The sequence below is a fragment of the Rhinolophus hipposideros genome, assembly GCF_964194185.1.
Source record: "Rhinolophus hipposideros genome assembly, chromosome: 12".
Classification (NCBI taxonomy): Eukaryota; Metazoa; Chordata; class Mammalia; order Chiroptera; family Rhinolophidae; genus Rhinolophus; species Rhinolophus hipposideros.
The window spans coordinates 31,760,039-31,778,142 of record NC_138058.1 but is presented as its reverse complement, the minus strand read 5'-3'; the positions used below and the strand labels follow the sequence as shown (position 1 = coordinate 31,778,142).

General features: G+C 42.6%; 1 protein-coding gene across 5 annotated transcripts; it reads left to right on the top strand.

The window, feature by feature from the left end:
• The first annotated feature begins 9,597 nt into the window (after window positions 1–9,597).
• Window positions 9,598–17,055, top strand: LGALSL (galectin like). 5 transcript variants are annotated; one of them, XR_013994684.1, is made up of 7 exons: window positions 9,598–10,097; window positions 10,894–10,965; window positions 11,108–11,196; window positions 11,864–12,041; window positions 13,966–14,162; window positions 14,292–14,480; window positions 15,796–17,047. XR_013994684.1 is itself a non-coding variant. In XM_081069636.1 (5 exons), the coding sequence occupies exons 1-5, from the start codon at window positions 10,062–10,064 to the stop codon at window positions 14,107–14,109; spliced, it is 519 nt and encodes a 172-aa protein (XP_080925762.1). In that variant the 5' UTR covers window positions 9,607–10,061; the 3' UTR covers window positions 14,110–17,055. The 5 variants fall into 5 exon arrangements, 2 of the variants coding, with proteins under 2 accessions (XP_080925762.1, XP_080925763.1); XR_013994685.1 differs by having other exon boundaries at window positions 9,605–10,097; window positions 13,966–14,563; XR_013994686.1 differs by having other exon boundaries at window positions 9,617–10,097; window positions 13,966–14,577.
• The last annotated feature ends 1,049 nt before the right edge of the window (window positions 17,056–18,104 follow it).

Sequence of the window (18,104 nt, the reverse complement as noted above, 5' to 3'; positions counted from 1 at the left end):
ACTAACCTGGAAAAGACACTCAACCTGCCCATACTCTGAAATTCTACCCATCCTCTCTTCTCACACAGCTCACTTGTTCTTAATTCTATTTAAAGCTTATCACCTGGCTTTGGATAATCTGTATAAATTATCTACAGCCAACCCTTAATTGTAACTTCTCTAGAATAATTGTTACCTACGTTGTTTTGGCTTGCAATGGGATGATAGTCATTTTTCAGCCTGTCCTGGCTGTGGCATCAGTCTGTCAATGATGAGTAAGAGAGAAAGGGGTGAGTACTGGCCTCTAGAAAGACAGGAGCTCCTGCCTTCCCAGGAGTTTACACACACATGTAAATGAGATGTGTTTGTTGTTTTAACTTGCCAAAGACAAGCTGCGGAGAAAGAATCTCACCAGGAGGAGAGCTCAGAGTTAATGGGAGGAGTAGGGAGGAGTCTGAAGGGGCAGGAACGAAGTGGACAGATTTGTCCAGGGGAGAAACCGGGATTACTGTGAAAATGAGCTATTTGGTATCATTAAGTGCCGTTCGACTGATGTATAATAAAGTGGGCAGAATGGGCTAGGAATCCAGTTGTATGTGGGAAGATTCCAGATCAGTGTCAAGGAAATCATCTGTTAACAGAGAAAGCTTCAAAACATATAGCTATTTGGGGCCGGCCCGGTGGCTCAGGCGGTTAGAGCTCTATGCTCCTAACTCCGAAAGCTGCCAGTTCGATTCCCACATGGGCCAGTGGGCTCTCAACCACAAGGTTGTCAGTTCAATTCCTCGAATCCTGCAAGGGATGGTGGGCAGCACCCCCTGCAACTAAGATTGAACAAGGCACGTTGAGCTGAGCTGCCACTGAGCTCCCGAATGGATCAGTTGTTTGGAGTGCACCCTCTCAACCACAAGGTTGCCAGTTCAATTCCTCGACTCCCACAAGGGATGGTGGGCTGTGTCCCCTGCAACTAGCAACAGCAACTGGACCTGGACCTGGAGTTGAGCTGCGCCCTCCACAACTAAGACTGAAAGGACAACTTGAAGCTGAATGGCACCTTCCACAACTAAGATTGAAAGGACAACAACTTGACTTGGAAAAAAGTCCTGGAAGTACACACTGTTCTCCAATAAAGTCCTGCTCCCCTTCCCCAATAAAATCTTAAAAAACAAACAAACAAACGACAAAAAAAAAATATAGATATTTAATCTGCTTCAGTCATCTTTTAAAAAAAAAGTTTTCATGACATTAAATTGATGAAATTGGAAAAAAAAAGCACAAACAGCTACGTACTTTGTTTCCTCTTCCCAAGTTACTTTTGTTTATTCCTGGTAATTAAAATGAGGACTGCCTTTGAAGAAAAGCTGAAAATTTCCCTTCCTCCCCATTCCACCCTGCCTTCACATACACACACACATACACACCAGGCAATCTTGAAAAGTCTTGCCCCTCCTGAATGTCTAGAATTCCAACTAATTTATAGGTTTGGGAGCAGCACTGAGCCAACCAAGGCCAACGTTTTGAATGAATGAAATGTAATCACCAATCAATGTAGACTGGCAATCTAGAGTTCTTCTGTAATTTAAAATATTTCTTCAACACTTCACTTAATCTTTCTCTATGGGATAAATTAATCACTTGAACAATTTAGGCCTAAAATCAACACATACCAGATAAACTAAATTGAGATAGGAAACATGTTATCTGATTGGCGGTAGAATGGAATTAGCCTCTGAATTCAAAACATTCCATTTTTATTTTCTGGGTTACGTTGCCATGTTGCTGGGGGAGCTCTTAGACCCATTCTGAATATCATCAGACGGAAGAGGCAATGTGCATGGGAGGAATCTATAATATGAGGATAGTAGGGATATCCTTAAAAAACATATTGAAAAGGACGACAAGTATTTTAAGTAGGAGTGTGTGTGTGTGTGTGTGTGTGTGTGTGTGTGTGTGTTTTTAAGGATGTGAGCAAGGATCATAATGGCAACTAAAATGGAGCCCAGCTCAATAAATAGTTATCGAATAAATAAATGAAGTCTGTTTTCTCTGAATCACCTTGGTTAGTCAAGTTTAATGTCAAGTTTAAATTTCTAGCTGTCCCCTGGCTGGTGGTTTGTTCAGAAGCTGTGCCTTACTAATCCCTACTCTGTGCAGTTCACCTTTTAAGAAGTCCAGAAATCTGTGCCACCTAAACACGGTTCCTCTGAAAATCAAGTGACCACCTGGCAGCATGCCTTCTGAGTTTTCCTCCCCATTAGTCAGGATTTACAAATGGTTGCTAGATCTGAATCTTGGTCTCCCTCCACCCAGCAAGTTGCCATGAAACTACAAAACTAAGAAACCCTTTATGCCACTTGACAACCAGAAAATAAAATCACAGAGGCAATAAAAAGGAGGACTGTAAATGAGCAAATGAAAACAGAAACATCCAGAATAATGAGAAGAGTGAAATTAGTCCCAGGGCACCGCCACACAGGCTTGTCACATTCCTGATTGGTAAAGACTGGCAGAAGAACAGATCCGCCTCTTGTAATTGCCAAAAGGTGAGGCTGGAGAGAAGACGCAGAAGCATGTCCTTGGCTCTCAGTAGATGCACAGAGTCCTGCTGGGAAAAATCTTCAAGTATCTTTCATTCATGCTGCCCGTTCAGAAGGCTGGAAGCAGTGTTCTTTCTGTCTCCCTGGGCAGAACGTTTTCTGTTTCCCCATCATCCAGGGCTCTTATTACCTCTCACAGGCATGACTCTCTCCAGGGAGGGGGGGGGCGGGGGGAGGGGGGGTGTACTCTTGTGACATCTCAGACAGGTGAAAAGGCCCACAGTGACATCTCTGGGGGCAGGAAGCAGCATGGACCTTTGAAGCCTTGAACTCCTCCTGGGAATGGGCTCATTACTCTTTAGCATGGAGGTTTTCTGAACTCAATCCTTCCTGAGCCAACTAATTAAAACACAAGCAGGAGGCTGGTTCTAGTTTCCTCATAAATAAACCGAAAATAATGAAATGTTAGGAACTGGCATTGACTGCCAAGTTTTATGGTTGTCCCCTAATTACTTTGCTCAACTCAAATTAGTGTGTGTGTCTAACGTAATTATTTGATAACCGTGACCAGAGTTCTCAAAATAATTACGAACTTTAATCATGTATTGAAAGATAGAAAAATAGCTTGATAAATGTTTGCCTTCCTACCTAACCAGGTAAACAAAAGAGTGCTGAGTTTGTATAATTTGCTGCCCACATGAATATTTATTATGAGCAGAGAGTGGCCTGACAAAAACAATTATGGAGAATTGAAAGACTGACTGACCCATAAAACTGTGCAGTGTCTTCTTCCTCAAAGTGGACTGCAACCACCCTTTAGGGTTTGGGTTGGGGAGAGAGAGAATCAAGCCATGGGAGAAAGAAGGTAAACATTTGGGATGCTTGGGTTTTACTGTATGTACGGGACTACAGAGAACATTATATCAAAAATAAACGTGGAATATTGTGGAACAGAATGCAAAATTCACACAGATTTCTCCATATTACAAAGACATTACATCCGTCGGAGCCCTCACAGGTCCTCCTTCGTGTTAGAGCTCTTTGTGGACCCATTTGTTAAGTGCTCCTGCATGCCAGGAAGCGATGACTTACCAAATAAAAATGGAAGGTGTTTCTGACGTGCAACTTTCTACTCTAGATTAGATTGCATCAATTTCATAATATATATGTGAACATGAATAATAGGAATCTTAAAGCACCCTCTAGATAACTGGTTCTCAACTGGGGACAATTTTGCCCCCTTCCCCCCAACCCCCACCTGGGACATTTGTCAGTGTCTGAGGACATTTTTGGTTGGCACAACTGGGAGGGGGGATGCTACTGGCATCTAGTGCTCAATATCCTAAATGTATAGGACAGCCCCCCACATCCAAGAATTTCCCAGCCTAAAATGTCAATAGTGCTATGGTTGAGAAACCCTCCCCTAGCCGAGGTGTAGATACACAGATAGAAAACAAGTGTTTGAAGGTCAGGCCTAGGGGATCGGGGCCCAGCGGAAGCCTAAGAAGACAGTTGAGAGTACCGGGAAGGAGGCACATGTCTGTGTGTGGACCAGGGCAGGAGAGCAAAGGCAGTCTTCAGGAATAAGGCCCTAAAGACTGGTTGCCCGATCACAGAGAGGAGTGGATTTAGAATTCAGGCCATGCATCCAACTTGGAAATGAAGAAGTTAAATTGTCACTTTTTGCAGATGACATGATTCCCTGTATAGAAAACCCTAAAGATTCCACAAAAAACTATTAGAAACAATAAAGAAACACACTAAAGTTGCAGGATCCAAAATCAATGTACAAATATCCCTGCATTCCTGTACCAACAATGAAATTTCAGAAAAAGAAATGAAAGAAAACCAAAAGTTCCTTTTGCAATTGCAACAAAAAGAATAGAATACTTAGGAATAAACTTAGCAAAGGATGTGAAGGACCTATACACCGAAAACTGTATAAGACATTATTAAAAGAAATTGAAGAAGACACAAAGAAACAGAAAGATATTCCATGTTCATAAATTGGAAGAATCAACGTCGTTAAAATGGCCGTGTCACCCAAAGCAATATACAGATTTAATGCAATCCCCATCAAAATCCCAATGGCATTTTTTCAAGAAATAGAACCAAAAAAATCACCAGATTTGTATGGAATCACAAAAGACCTCAAATAGCCAAAGCAATCCTAAGGAAAAAGAACAAGGCTGGAGGTATCACACTTCCTGACTTCAATTTGTACTACAAAACAACAGTAATCAAAACAGCATGGTATTGGCAGAAAAACAGACACACAGACCAATGAATAGAATTAAAAACCCAGAAATAAACCCAAGTGTGTATGGTAGATAATTTTTGACAAAAGAGCCAAAAATATACTCCTACAAAGGAGAAAAGAAAGCCTCAATAAATGGTGCTGGAAAAATTAGTAAACCATGTGCAAAAGAATGAAACTAGACTGCTATCTGTCACCATGTACCAAAATTAACTCAAAATGGATCAAAGACCTAAACATAAGACCTGAAATAATAAACTGCATAGAAGCATATGTACTCAACTTACAGACCTTGGGTTCAGTGAGGATTTTATGACTTTGACCTCAAAAGCAAGGGAAGTAAAAGCAAAAATAAATGAATGGGACTATATCAAACTAAAAAGCTTCTGCGAAGCAAAAGAAACCATCAACAAAACAGAGAGGCGACAAACTGAATGGGAGAAAGTATTTGCAAACAATGCCTCTGATAAGGGGCTAATATCAGAATATATAAAAAACTTGTACAACTCAATAACGAAAAGAAAACAAACAATCCCATTAAAAAATGTGCACAGGACCTGAACAGACACTTCTCCCAAGAAGACACACAAACAGCAAAAAGATACATGAAAACATGCTCAACTTCACTATTTATTAGGGAAATGCAAATCAAAACCACAATGAGATATCACCTCACACCTGTTAGAATGGCTATCATCAACAAGACAAATAATAACAAGCGTTGGAGAGGCTGTGGAGAAAAAGGAACCTTCATACATCGCTGGTGGGAATGTAAATTAGTACGGCCACTACGGAAAACAGTATGGAGTTTCCTCAAAAAATTAAGAATAGAATTACCATATGACCCAGCAATCCCTCTTCTGGGTATCTACCCAAAAAATCTGAAAACATTTATCTGTAAAGACGTGCCTACCCCAATGTTCACTGTAGCATTATTCATGGTGACCAAGACACGAAACAACCAAAGTGCCCTTCGATAGATGATTAGACAAAGAAGATGTGGCATATGTACACAATGGAATATTGCTCAGCCATAAAAAAAGATGAAATACTGTCATTTTGGACAACGTGGATGGATCTTGAGATTATCATGCTAAGTGAAATAAGTCAGCCAGAAAAAGTCAAGAACCATATAACTTCACTCATATGTGGGATATGAAACTGAAATCAACAAAGGAACAAGACAAACAAAGAAACAAAAACTCATAGACACAGACAACAGTTTAGTGGTTATCTGAAGGTAAGAGAGGAGGAAGGTTGGTAAAAGAGGGAAAAGGGGGTCAAATATATGGTGATGGAAGAAGAACTGACCCTGGGTGGTGAACACACAATGCAATATGTAGATGATGTATCATTGAAAAGTACACTTGAAACCTATACAATTTTACTAACCAATATTATCCCCCAATAAATTTAATAAATTAAGAAAAAAAGAATTCAGACTATGAATATAACTACAATGCAGTCTTTGAAGACTTGCTTGTGTGGGACGGTGGAAGTTGCTACTATGCATGTGGTCAGAGATATGCCATCTCCTCCAGAGAGCTGCCTTAATCCTCCGAATGGAGTGAATCTCCCCAACTCTCAGTGCTCAGGCTATATGTCTGAGGCCTTTATTATCTTACCCACCACTACATTTTGCCTTGGTCCCGAGAGAGAGCTGTAAGCTCCTCGAGGGCCGGACTCCCATGAGGACAAGACTCATGCATTTTCAAATATCTCTTTTTGGTCCAAGGTTCCACAGCACATAGCAATACTCATAAAATGGCTGCTGAATTGATGTCAAAGCTGTATTCTTCTCCCAATATGAGAAATTCTGCATGTAAAACCTTTGAATAAAACATATTAAGTGGGAAGGAAAAAAAGAAACTGATCTACTGTTTTTCATCTGGGTAGATCATTTAGCAAAATCTATCTTCAAAGACATCTTTATATTCCTTTTTGATGCTAATCATCTGTTTAACTGCTCCCTCCTTTTTTTTTTTACCTTTTTACTAGTTTCCAGTAGTAATGCAGTTCATCATGAAATATCACTATTGCTGCAATTCATAAGAATCAGAATCTTAGTTAATGAGTTTTAGACACAAGTAAATGCTTCTAATCAAAGCACAGAGCAAAGTTTGTCTATCCTTCACTATACAACTAAAAAATAAAATGTTTTTAAGTTATAGAATTCATTAATTTGCTAATGACTTTTCCCTGTAAGGGGTAGTTTGACACTGCTCAGCTGTAGTTATAACAAAAATCTCATTTAGGTTTTCTCCCTGCTCTCCATATTCAAAATGAATCATTCTATATATTGATTGAGAAGGAATCAAGCATTTTTGGAATAAAAGGCAATTTTCCCTGCTGCAGTGTTGTGGGCAGGTTCAGTACTTTCCTATTCTTTACATTCCCCAAATGTAAAAAACTCATCTCCCGCAATCCAAATATCTTCAACTCTACTTACAAAATAAATCAAAGGGCTATTCTTCACCCCCACAAAACCACTTATCAAGATTATTTTTATTCAGCAGCACCTACTCTCAAACCCATTTAAATTGAGATGCTACTTACACAGCTTTTCAGGAACCAGAAGAATTTTCAAAGAGCTACAAAGGAATGATGAATGAACCCAACCCTTTAATTTTGCAGTGAGGAAACTGAGGCTTAGAAGTTGATATGGACTCTCAAAGCGACCTAATGGCAACAGCTAGGACTTAGCAAGGCCCCACGGCATCTCACCTCTTCACCACTTCCACTGTGCCAAAGCCGCCATTATATCTCGCTTGGACCGGTGCGGGAGCCTCCTAAGCCCTGCTTCTGCGCAGCCCCCTACACCCGACCGTCCCCACAAGGGCCACTCCATATAGTAGCCAGAGGGATGCATCTACAACAGAAGGCAAACTATGTCATTCCGTGGCTCAGAAACGTCCAGTGTCCTTGCATCTCTCCTAAGTAAAAGTCAAGCCTCACGTGGTCTATATGGTCTATTCCATTTCTAATTACTTGTATCTTCAGTTGCTGCACCCTTGCTGCACCCAACATGTACTTCACCCTGGGGACTTTGCCCTTGTACTTCCCTCTGCCAGCAACTTCTTCCAGATTTCCAAATGACTCCCTCCCTCCATTCAGGGGTCTTCTCAAACATCACTGTTCTATAGGTGGCCTCCCTTGACCACCCTATGCCCCACCTCCTATCTCTCTCTCTCTCCCACTTTATTATTTTTTCTAACACTTTTACCAGCTGACATATATGTGTTTATTGACTACACTTCCCTCTTATAATGTAAGCTCAACAAAAAAATCCATACTGGATCCCTACTATCTGGTACAAGGCAGGCACTCCGTATTTTTGTAGAATAAGTGCTTCCTGTGGGCCAGGTACCATTCTAAGGAAGGTACAGGAACCAATTTACTTAATCTTCCCAATAACACGAGACAGACATTATTGTCATCACCATTGTCCTCCTCTCTATTTCACAGATGAAGAAACTGAGGCACAGAGAAGTTTAATAATTTGTCCAAGATCAGCCAGCTAGTCAATGGTAGAGCCAGGATTTGAACCGAGAGCACAGGCTCTTTACTCACCATGATGTATCATGTCACTTTTAGTTAGGTTAGCTAATGACAATTTCAATAGGTTTCCCCTATACCAGACTCAGAAATTGAAGTATACCAAAGTGCACTCTCACTATATCAACAGTTTCCTATAGATGCCTAATACTTTAAAATAATCAGTAGGGTGTGACTTTGACCTAAGATTGGTAAACAAAATGTGAGAAAATGTGAGCCACAACTGTGCTGCACTTCAGTGTCTAACTCAGAGAACACACAAATGACTCTGGCTTACAGAGAGTGTGCAGGTAATTCTCCCTACTCAACTGAGATTAACACAATTAGCTCTGGTCCATAAAGGGAAAGCTAAGACACAAAAGCTGCAGTGACGTTCCAGCACCAGTGGCTGGAAGGGAGCCTCTGCGGGCCCCTCTAGAATTGCAGTAGGTCACACGTGCTCTCTGCTTATTAGTGTAAAACACCCTGGTGATTCACATAATGGAATTTTTAAGCCAAGATGTCACCTAATAGAGGGTATGTTGATCCAGCTTTATCTGAGAAGCTGCATAATCATCTTAATGTGGAAAATGCCATAAAGCAATTTGTGCCTTGGAATAAAGAGAGGTGCACCCCCCGGGAATTACTCCACAAAGGATATGAGGAGATTTTTCAGTGACAAACTTACAAGACAACTGGGCAGATGTCTTGTAAAAAAAACAGGGTCCAATGGAGATTCTTTGAGGACAGTGGCTGTGCCCAGTTCAATTTGGTAAGACTCAGCCGGACCCCTGCCTGAAAGAGCCTCCGGGAACCCCCAGGCTTGCCCATGCTTCCACAGGGGAGAGACATCTGTATCTAATCTCCTGGGATATAAAAGTTCCTACCGGGAATCCTCTCTGCCTCTGGCTTTTGGGCCAAATATTTACTTATGCAAGCCCAGAGACCTTTCATTATCTTTCTACCCCAGACAGCCGAAAGACTCTTTCTTCCACTTTTTTGGAATTCTCTGAAAGAAATCTCGAGTTCTGGAATACCACCACCAGCCCCAGTCTTCCTTTGACTCGGGATTGTACCATCCTACCTGTCCCAGGTCTTAGCCCGAGAAGGAAGGGGTTGGCTGGAAGGGAGGGGCAGGGATGTCACAAGCACCTGTCACCCGGCAGGCCCCCTCACTTCCCTATTCCCCAGTCCCACCCACCCTCACTCGGTCCCGCATGGCCCTCGCCCTCACGCACGCCCCGACCCGACCAGGCCCGTTCCTCCCGCCCCAGTCTCCTTCCACTGTCCAATGGCCGAGGGGCAGGGCAAGCTGAGCAAGCCGCGGCAGCCCAGCCGGGTCTCCGCCCTATTCCCGGTTCCCGAGCCGGGACCCGGCGGCCTTTAAATGCCACCCAGGGCCGGCTCAGTGCGGCCCTCGCCACCTTTCTTCTTCGGGTGGCGACAGCAGCACCCTGAGGCAGAAAGCTGCACGGACTCGGGAGCCGCGGTCCGGGCAGCTGCAGCCACCTCCGACCTCACGGCCGGCGGCGCCTCCCTCCCCTCCACCTCCTCCTGGGCCTGCCAGCCCGGTTGGCGCCGGGGCCCCACGCGTGCGCGCGCGCGTGCCCGCGAGTGTGTGCGCGCCCGAGCCATTCTCGGACCCGCGCTCCCGACCCGCGCAGGACCGCCCCGGGATCACCGCCCGCGCGCCGCGCCCCACGTCCCCCGCGGACGGGCGGCCAGCAGGGCACCCCGCCGTGCTGTGCAGGAAGATGGCGGGATCGGTGGCCGACAGTGATGCCGTAGTGGTAAGTGTGGCGGGGTGCACGCGAGGCGCCCCCTTCCCGCCGTCCCGCACGCCGTGCAGCCTGCTCCAGCTGAGCTGCGGTGGAGAGGAGCTGAGGCCCAGCCCTGCGCCCCCGCGTGGGCAGGCGCCCGGGTACCTGTTAGCAGGAGCCGCTGTGCGCGGCCGGCTGGGGGGTGGGAGGGAGGCGGCAAGGGTGCCCCGGGGTGGGGGCCCGCTGGCCCGAGGGACGGTGTTTGGGGCGGACGGCGGAGTGGGGGTGACCGAGAGCCCACTCCGTGCTGTGCGGCCCCCGGCCCGGTGTGTGCACGTTGCACGTGTGAGGGTGCGCGTGTTGGGGCGCGCGCCCCGCGTCCACCCTAGACGTCCCGGGGATTCCCCCTTGGAAATGGGTCTGCGCTGGCGGCTCCCGAGAGAAGTTGAGCGCGGCCTCTCCACTTCAGCCACGTCCCGGAGGACAGGCCTGGGTGACAGCGGGTCCAGAAGCCTTTACGGTTGGAGAGGGGCCTGCCCTCCTACGTCGCGGGGCTCTGGCTCCCCGGTGTGTCTCGACCTTGATTTTGATCTAGATCTAGGGATCAAGTCTAGGGATCTTCAGAGGCTTAGCTCCCGGGTACAAAGGACGGGTTTTGTTCCAGAGGTTTTTGGACTGGGAGGCGGCAGCATCTGCAGACACTGCCTGTATTCTGCTGGACTTCGCTAGATTCGTGTAGATTCTTACCGGCTCCCTCCCTTACCCTCCACCCGCACCCCCAAAATAAGAGCCTTTGGAAAACCAATCTGTGTGCTTCTATTTTTAGAAACTAGATGATGGACATTTAAACAACTCCTTGGGCTCTCCAGTTCAAGACGACTTGTACTTCCCACGACTGGTAACTGATTTTGTCTGTGTCTCTGCCTGCACCCTCTTCCTTTCTAATTGCATTTTCTAGTGGGTCAGGTCCTCAGGATCTGAGGGTTTGGCTCTTCCCTTACAGGTTGTAAACTTCCTGTTTCTCCTCTCATCCTTTGCAGATAGTTCCATTTTGTGGGCATATTAAAGGTGGCATGAGACCAGGCAAGAAGGTGTTAGTGATGGGCATCGTTCACCTCAACCCTGAGAGGTAAAGCAGAGGCAGAGTCCTCCTCACCCCAAGACCTGTCAGGCAGTGGCAAGGGCCTGCTCACTCCTGTTTACTGGGCCTGCTCACTCCTCTTCCTCTCCCTGTGGCCAGTGTTGCTAGTTGAAAGTGCCAAGAAAGTACCATGTTCCCATGAAAAGAATGTGTATGAATCCCAGCCATCATTTCTCCAGACAGCTATTTATATCAGAGATTATAAATATAGGCCCACATCATTTTCTCTTTGACCCTTAGGGAGGCCAAAGGATTTTTTTTTTAATGGTTTTTAAACATGGTGCTTGGAACAAGAACTATCAGTATAAATGAGAACTAAACTTTACAGGATATTATTTCCCCTGGTCAATTTCTGTGGTGGTTTTTGAGAATTCTGAAATGGATTAAGACACAGATGGTTGGGTGGTTTGGAGTATCTGAAATCCCTAATGTTAGTCGTTTTCAACTCCACCAGAATCTCCTTTAGGTAACAAAATTAACTAGTTTGATTGTAATCCTATTTCTCCATACATACATAGTTTCACCTCCTGTGTAAAGAGCCGTGTCCCCTTAAAAGCAGACAAACCCTGAGAAGAAGGATGAAATGCGGGAGCCTGGGTCGTTATTAAACATTGTTATATCCAACCCTGAATAAGTGAGACAATTCTCTTATCAGCTTTGCCATCAGCTTGACCTGTGGTGAGTCAGAAGATCCTCCAGCCGATGTGGCAATTGAACTCAGAGCTGTGTTCTCAGAAAGGCAGCTCCTCAGAAATTCATGTGTGTCTGGTCAAAAGGGTGAAGAACAATCAGCAATCCCTTACTTTCCATTCATCCCAGAACAGCCATTCAGGGTGAGTACCTCGAGTGTTTCAGCTCTAACCCTGGCATGATGATGTTCTACTCCTCTAGTGTGCCAAGAACACTTGAAGCAGCCAGAATTTTTTGCATGTCCAGGAAATTTGTCACTCGGTGGTAAAAAAACAAAAAAAGATCAAAAGCGCTGTGTTTGCTGATATGAATTAATACTTGCCATGGTAGCTCTTGGCGCTATTTAGCAGATACATTTAGTAAATAAATCCATATTTACATGTCCAGATTGTTAAGAATATTTTTCTATGTAGTATTCAACATAGTACTAGGTAGATAATAGATACCTGTTCCAGAATATCTGATTGATTAATAAATATGAATTTTCCTCTCATTTTGCTCAACCTTTAGGTAGAACTAACCCTTATTAAGTATGGCCTTTTAAAGAATTATAGTGATTATCGTTTTTTTCATTTTCTCTTGTTCCCTTTGCTGATGAGTACTGGCCATGTCATTATTTCCCTCTCTGGGTTAAGTCTACTGTGTGGACTGACAGATTCCTTCCCTTGGGCCTGAATGAGTATAGATTTGCTCCCCATTGTCTATAGGGCAGGAAGCATAGCCCAAACTTCCCATCCAATTAAGCAGCATTAACAACACTTTCCTCTCCGAAGGACAATGCCAAATACTAGATGCAAGTCAGTAATGTGTTAGGAAAAGATTTACTCAAATGTCAGACCTGGTAATAAAGTTGTCTACATTACAACTTGTTCACAAAAATCACAATAATGACAGCTCAGCTCCGCCTTGCATACACACCTAATAAAACAGAACGACTTTTTACCTGTTGCTCTTCATCTAGATATTTACAAATGCCTTATGAAGAGTAATTATATTTCTTCCCATCTTACATTCTGGGGGAAAAAGAATCGATGACTTTTCACATCAGTGATGGAATTAAGATTGTTGCCCTTCTCAATCATAGTCTCAGGAAAGCATCCCTACCCATTACCCCGGCCCTCCTTCTTCAGGATTCTAATGGCCCCTTAGGCTCCTCTTGACAGTGACAGTTTCTTAATTATGAAGCTTAATGCATAGCTCATGAGTGTGAGTAATCAGAGCTTCTGACTGCCAAGAGGAATATAATGCTCCCCAACAACAAAATTGAAATGAAGCCGACCCTTCTGGGTGATAATTTTAGTAATAATATGAAATGAAATGTAACTAATATCACACATGGAGTCTCTCCTTATGTGCTGAATACCAATGCTTTTAATGAATACATAGCACAGAACCAATGATTAATCTCTATGGTGACTTACTTAAGGAAAAGAAGAAGAAAAAGCTTTGACCATAAGATATTTGTTTGGCCTAACAAAGCCTTGTTAATTACACATCCTTGGTCCAATGGTAATTACTGTGTAACCTTCTCTCTGCTTTAGTGTTTAACAGCTTTTAGTGTCTAGACTATTATTACATGCTACTCATGGGTACCAGTTCTGTTTTGTGAGGGACTGTTCTGAAGGTAGCATAGAATTGTTCATGGGATGAAAGGGGAGGCATTAAATGCCATATAAACAAATCTATGCTACTTGACATCACTTTCTGGAGTGCAAGGTGAAAGGAGAAATGTTAAAGCATAAGCAACTTTAAATCTTTAAAGAATATTGAATAGTGTAGAACAGTGATTCACAAAGTGTGTTCCTTGTTCCAGCAATGCAGCATAACCTTGGAACTTGGTGGAAATGCAGATTCCTAGACCTGACCCTAGACCTACTAAATTGAAACATTTGGGGGCGGAGCACAGTGATTATGTTCTAACAAGCCTTCTGTATGATTCCAATGCACTCCAACATGTGAGAACCAATGAAGATATTGCCTTTCTTTCTCTAAAATTAAGTTTGTTTGTTTTCCCCAACAAGGTTCGTTGAAATTGTGAACTAAGATTATTATTTTGATTTCTCCCAGGTGGAAATTCTCTGTGAACACCCACGTTTCAGAGTGTTTGTGGATGGACATCAACTTTTTGATTTTTACCACCGCATTCAAACATTATCTGCAATTGACACCATAAAGATAAATGGGGACCTCCAGATCACTAAGCTTGGCTGATGTTGTTTAAACCATCTCTTTTATATAGGACCAGCTGCCACAACTATCTGACTGTGAGTCTGGAAGAAGTGTCTTAACAAGATCTGGAGACTTAAAAAGAAAACAAAAGGCAGGCTTCCCTGTCTCTTCTCTCTGTGTAGTTTAAACCCAAAATGACAACTTCAACTGTGGTTTGCCCTTAGGAAGCTGTCGGAACAGACACCGAGCCATTATTCCTAGAACAAAGTAATACATTTATGCTGGATTTTATTCAGACTAAACGGAAATGGATTTGTGATGATTTGTGATTTGGTAGCAAGCTCTTCATCTTTTCAAAGCAAGGTGATCTTGAGAAACAAAGTGCTAAAGACTTACAACAGCAACAAGAGACGGTACGCCGACATCAACTCATTTCTGCACTGAAGTGGAATTGCAGAGCACAACCAACATTTTAGTCAGGGTATTTACATAGAATGTAGGTTGTTCAAGGTTTGTTTGATTGTTTTTTGTTTTGGGGGGATTTTTTGCACAGCATAATGTTAATTCAAATTTTTAAAGCTTTCTCATATTTATTTATACTCAACATATGTAGTAGACAATGATTAATGTCTCAAGAACAGCAAGTTATGAACTTTGAATGTACAAATGTCTTAGGCACGAGGGGGAAAAGTACATATTACAGTTATGAAACAGAGGAATTTCTACCTTAAAGAATTGAATTATATCCTCCAGGCCCTTAATCTTAGGGTCTCTTGATATAAATTGCTGTAAGTGCTTTTGGGAAGGCTTTGCAACATTTTGATAAAAAACTGCATATCAAGTTATTGAGAGTTATGTAAAATTCTATTTACATTGTTTTTTCTCCTTACTGTGAATTAGCACAGTATTGGCTTCCGTAAGACTGACTAGCTACTTTTCCCTAGATTTACATAATAGCTCATTAAGTTGCTATTAAACTAATTGACAACATACGAGGTGATTGCATAGACAATTTTTAAATAACTATTATATAAACTGTTAAGAGTATAATATGAAAATGATTCTGGAGTGTCGTGTAAAGCAGAAGCAAATAGCCCCACATAGCTTACTTGCAAATAATTTACATCAATTTAAGCTATTAACTCATGTATCTCTTTTATTATGTGACCCTCACCAGTATCCGTAAGCAATGCCTTTGCAGCTTCAGAGTAGAGGATGCTTCCTACTTTGTGGGCCCCTCTGAGAAACTAGGATAAGATGGGCTCCAGATTAGGAAATGATCCGTTAGTTTATCTGAAAGGTTAACGCCCAGAACTCCAGGTCTTTGAGTCCAACCAATAGTGTGAATGCTCCCAATTAAGCTGTAGGCGTTTCCCTGCACTAAATGTGACCACAAGGCCCGGGATGATTGGAGTTCTGGGTGCTAGACTCCCCAAATTGCACTGGCCCTAGAGAGAAGGACTCTTGGTATTGCTTTGGTCAGGAAGTGTGGGTTGGAGGAGAAGGGGTGCTGGGGTAGGGGTGTATTTATCTATAATTTAGGTTTTGTTTGTACAGCATACTGTGTCTTGTTATGACACGTCCTTGTCCTGCTTTGCTTTTGAGTATTTTTATACAACATGCAGAGGCACTGAAGTGACCACGTCATATTCACGTGTCAAGAATGTAGATAGTGTTTCAGTACCAAAGTCTAAGAAGAGGCAAACTAAAATTGTGAATTTTTTATAGGTGATATATTTGGATTCTTCTCAACTTTGAAACTGTTTAGCACAGTTCCATTGTGTTATATAAGAAGATACTTTACCCAACAAGACTGGCTGAGCATTGAAAAGCTTTACGGACCAGCTGACTTAATCAGCCATATTCCGTGAAGAGGGCTCTTCTGTGGCTCCAGGTATTTTCAAGCCTGTGATTAACTTCTCGTGACTTGTAGTCACTAGATTTTGAGGAGGAATGTTTGTAGAGAGACAGAGGGCACCCTGAAATATACTGTTTATAGGGGTTTTGATTCTGGAAGACTCCCAGTGGAGGTTTCCTTTGGGTGGCCATCCATTCCCATGCACTGCATAATTCAGCAGAAACTAGAGGAGGTGGGAGTGTAACTGATTGGAATTGACACTGTACTCTACCTATCAGCAGACTGGTTAGCAGCCAAGCCCTTAGGCAGCTTAGTGTAAAGACACACTGTTAACCCTTCCTTTCTCTGTGAGGTCAGTGGGAACCTCTTGGTTAAGCCTATTGGACTTCATCTAAATGACATGCTGGTCTGATTCAGATATAGCTAAATCAGCAGGAGCCTAATCTAGCTGTACTAATCCTTAGCTGTAAACTGGAAACAATGTTCATATCCTCCCATTGGCTTGTGAGGTCTAAGGTGGGAATTCAGGATGGAAAGTGCAATTTAAAGCTTCACAGGAAAGCATTTGGGTATGTAAGGAGTTATTTCTAATGAGAGCCCTCATTTTGCAATATGACCAAAACCTAGGAGTGTAAGTAACAATCAGGCTCTGGGGGAATAAAAAGCAGCTTTAGACAATCCGTCCATTTCTGCATCAAAATTGGAGTGAGTGTGTAGATCTCCTTAAATGTTAATAGAAGTGACTTCTACTTCCTGGGCTATCCCAGAATTGTCTTAAAATTATTATTTTTTTTAATTCGAAACCCCATCTCAAATCTTGCCAACCCCAGTTCAAAACCCCCTAACAGATCACTTTTAGAATTGATGGTGATTTGTTAAAATGGCAAATCCTTTCATTTGTATTGAAAAGAAAATATCCAAAAGAGGGAGGAAGCTCTGTTGCCTTGAGAGAAAGAGTTTTGGCATTTTCTGGCGTTAATGTAGAAATAATGTTCCTCTGATGGGATATTTTCAAAGAAACACTTTCTTATTTACTGCGTGGTGTAAAATGTGCTAAATATGTTCTTACATTATTATGTCACTGCTGAAAGTTATTTGCACTATAATAAAGGAATTTTCTACAAAATGGTTTCCAGTTGATAACATGCTAAATTTGGCACCAGGTACGATGTCCTTAGCATAGACCTGTGGTACAGCAGTGTTCCCTGACTTTCACACTCATACTTCATACGTGTTCCTATGTGATAAACTGATCAAAGGAAGGAAATTGTCTCAGGGCCCTCAGAGACCTAATGAGTTTCTATTATATATGCAATGGCTTATTTTCCAATATGATTCACATACAGTAAATTCACTGGTTTGAGGTGATACAGTTCTGAATTTTAACACATGCATAGGTTCAACTCAATCAGGATACAGAACTGTTCCATCACCCCAAAGAATTCACTTGTGCTACATACGTCCTGGTAATTAAACTTGTCCCCTACTCCTAACCCTAATCAGGTAGCCATAGATCCATTCCCCACTCCCTATCGTTTTTCTGGATGTCACAAAGAGGATAGTACAGTATGTCACCTTTTGAGGTTGTCTTTTTCCATTTGCATGATGCATTTGAGATTCATGTGTGTATCAATCGTTTTTCCTTAGTATTACTAAGTAGTATTTCTATGTTGTCTAGATCTACCAGTTTCTTTATCCTTTCATCTGTTAAGGATGCAGTGGGTTCTTAATAAATCATCAAATTCAGTTTTAGCACACTGTACACACAAGAGAAATATTGCATTTTCTTTTCCTTCTCTTTCCTGTGGTTTGAATGATTAGGAAGGACACTTGATCCCTTGGCTGTTCTGCCTACAAGTAAAACTGTCTTACAGAAGTTTGCCTAGCTTCAGTTATGGGTGGTGAGCAGAGAGATATGATCTCCCATGCTGGATCTAGGTTCCTACTTATACCTTAATTGGTTGTATTAATCCCTTTATTTTATTTTTTTTTTCAGTTTTTTAAGGATGCAAAGTTGTGAGGCTGGTCTCTGTCACAGCTTTTGCAGTTAAGTACAGGCAGAGAGAGTCATGTGAAGGGGAAGACAATTTGCTGAGGCTGTTGGGCAGTTAGGAGAGCTTCCCGTAGCTAGGAAGGTCCCTTAGGGCATATGACATTTATGGAGGCACAAAAAATAATT

Bases quoted from the DNA above. Each gene is read 5' to 3' on its own strand.
- LGALSL (XM_081069636.1), top strand. From the start codon at position 10,062: ATGGCGGGATCGGTGGCCGACAGTGATGCCGTAGTG. The intron at 11,197-11,863 runs GTAAAGCAGAGG...TTCTCTTATCAG, and splicing joins GTTCACCTCAACCCTGAGAG to CTTTGCCATCAGCTTGACCT. The intron at 12,042-13,965 runs GTGAGTACCTCG...GATTTCTCCCAG, and splicing joins TCCCAGAACAGCCATTCAGG to GTGGAAATTCTCTGTGAACA.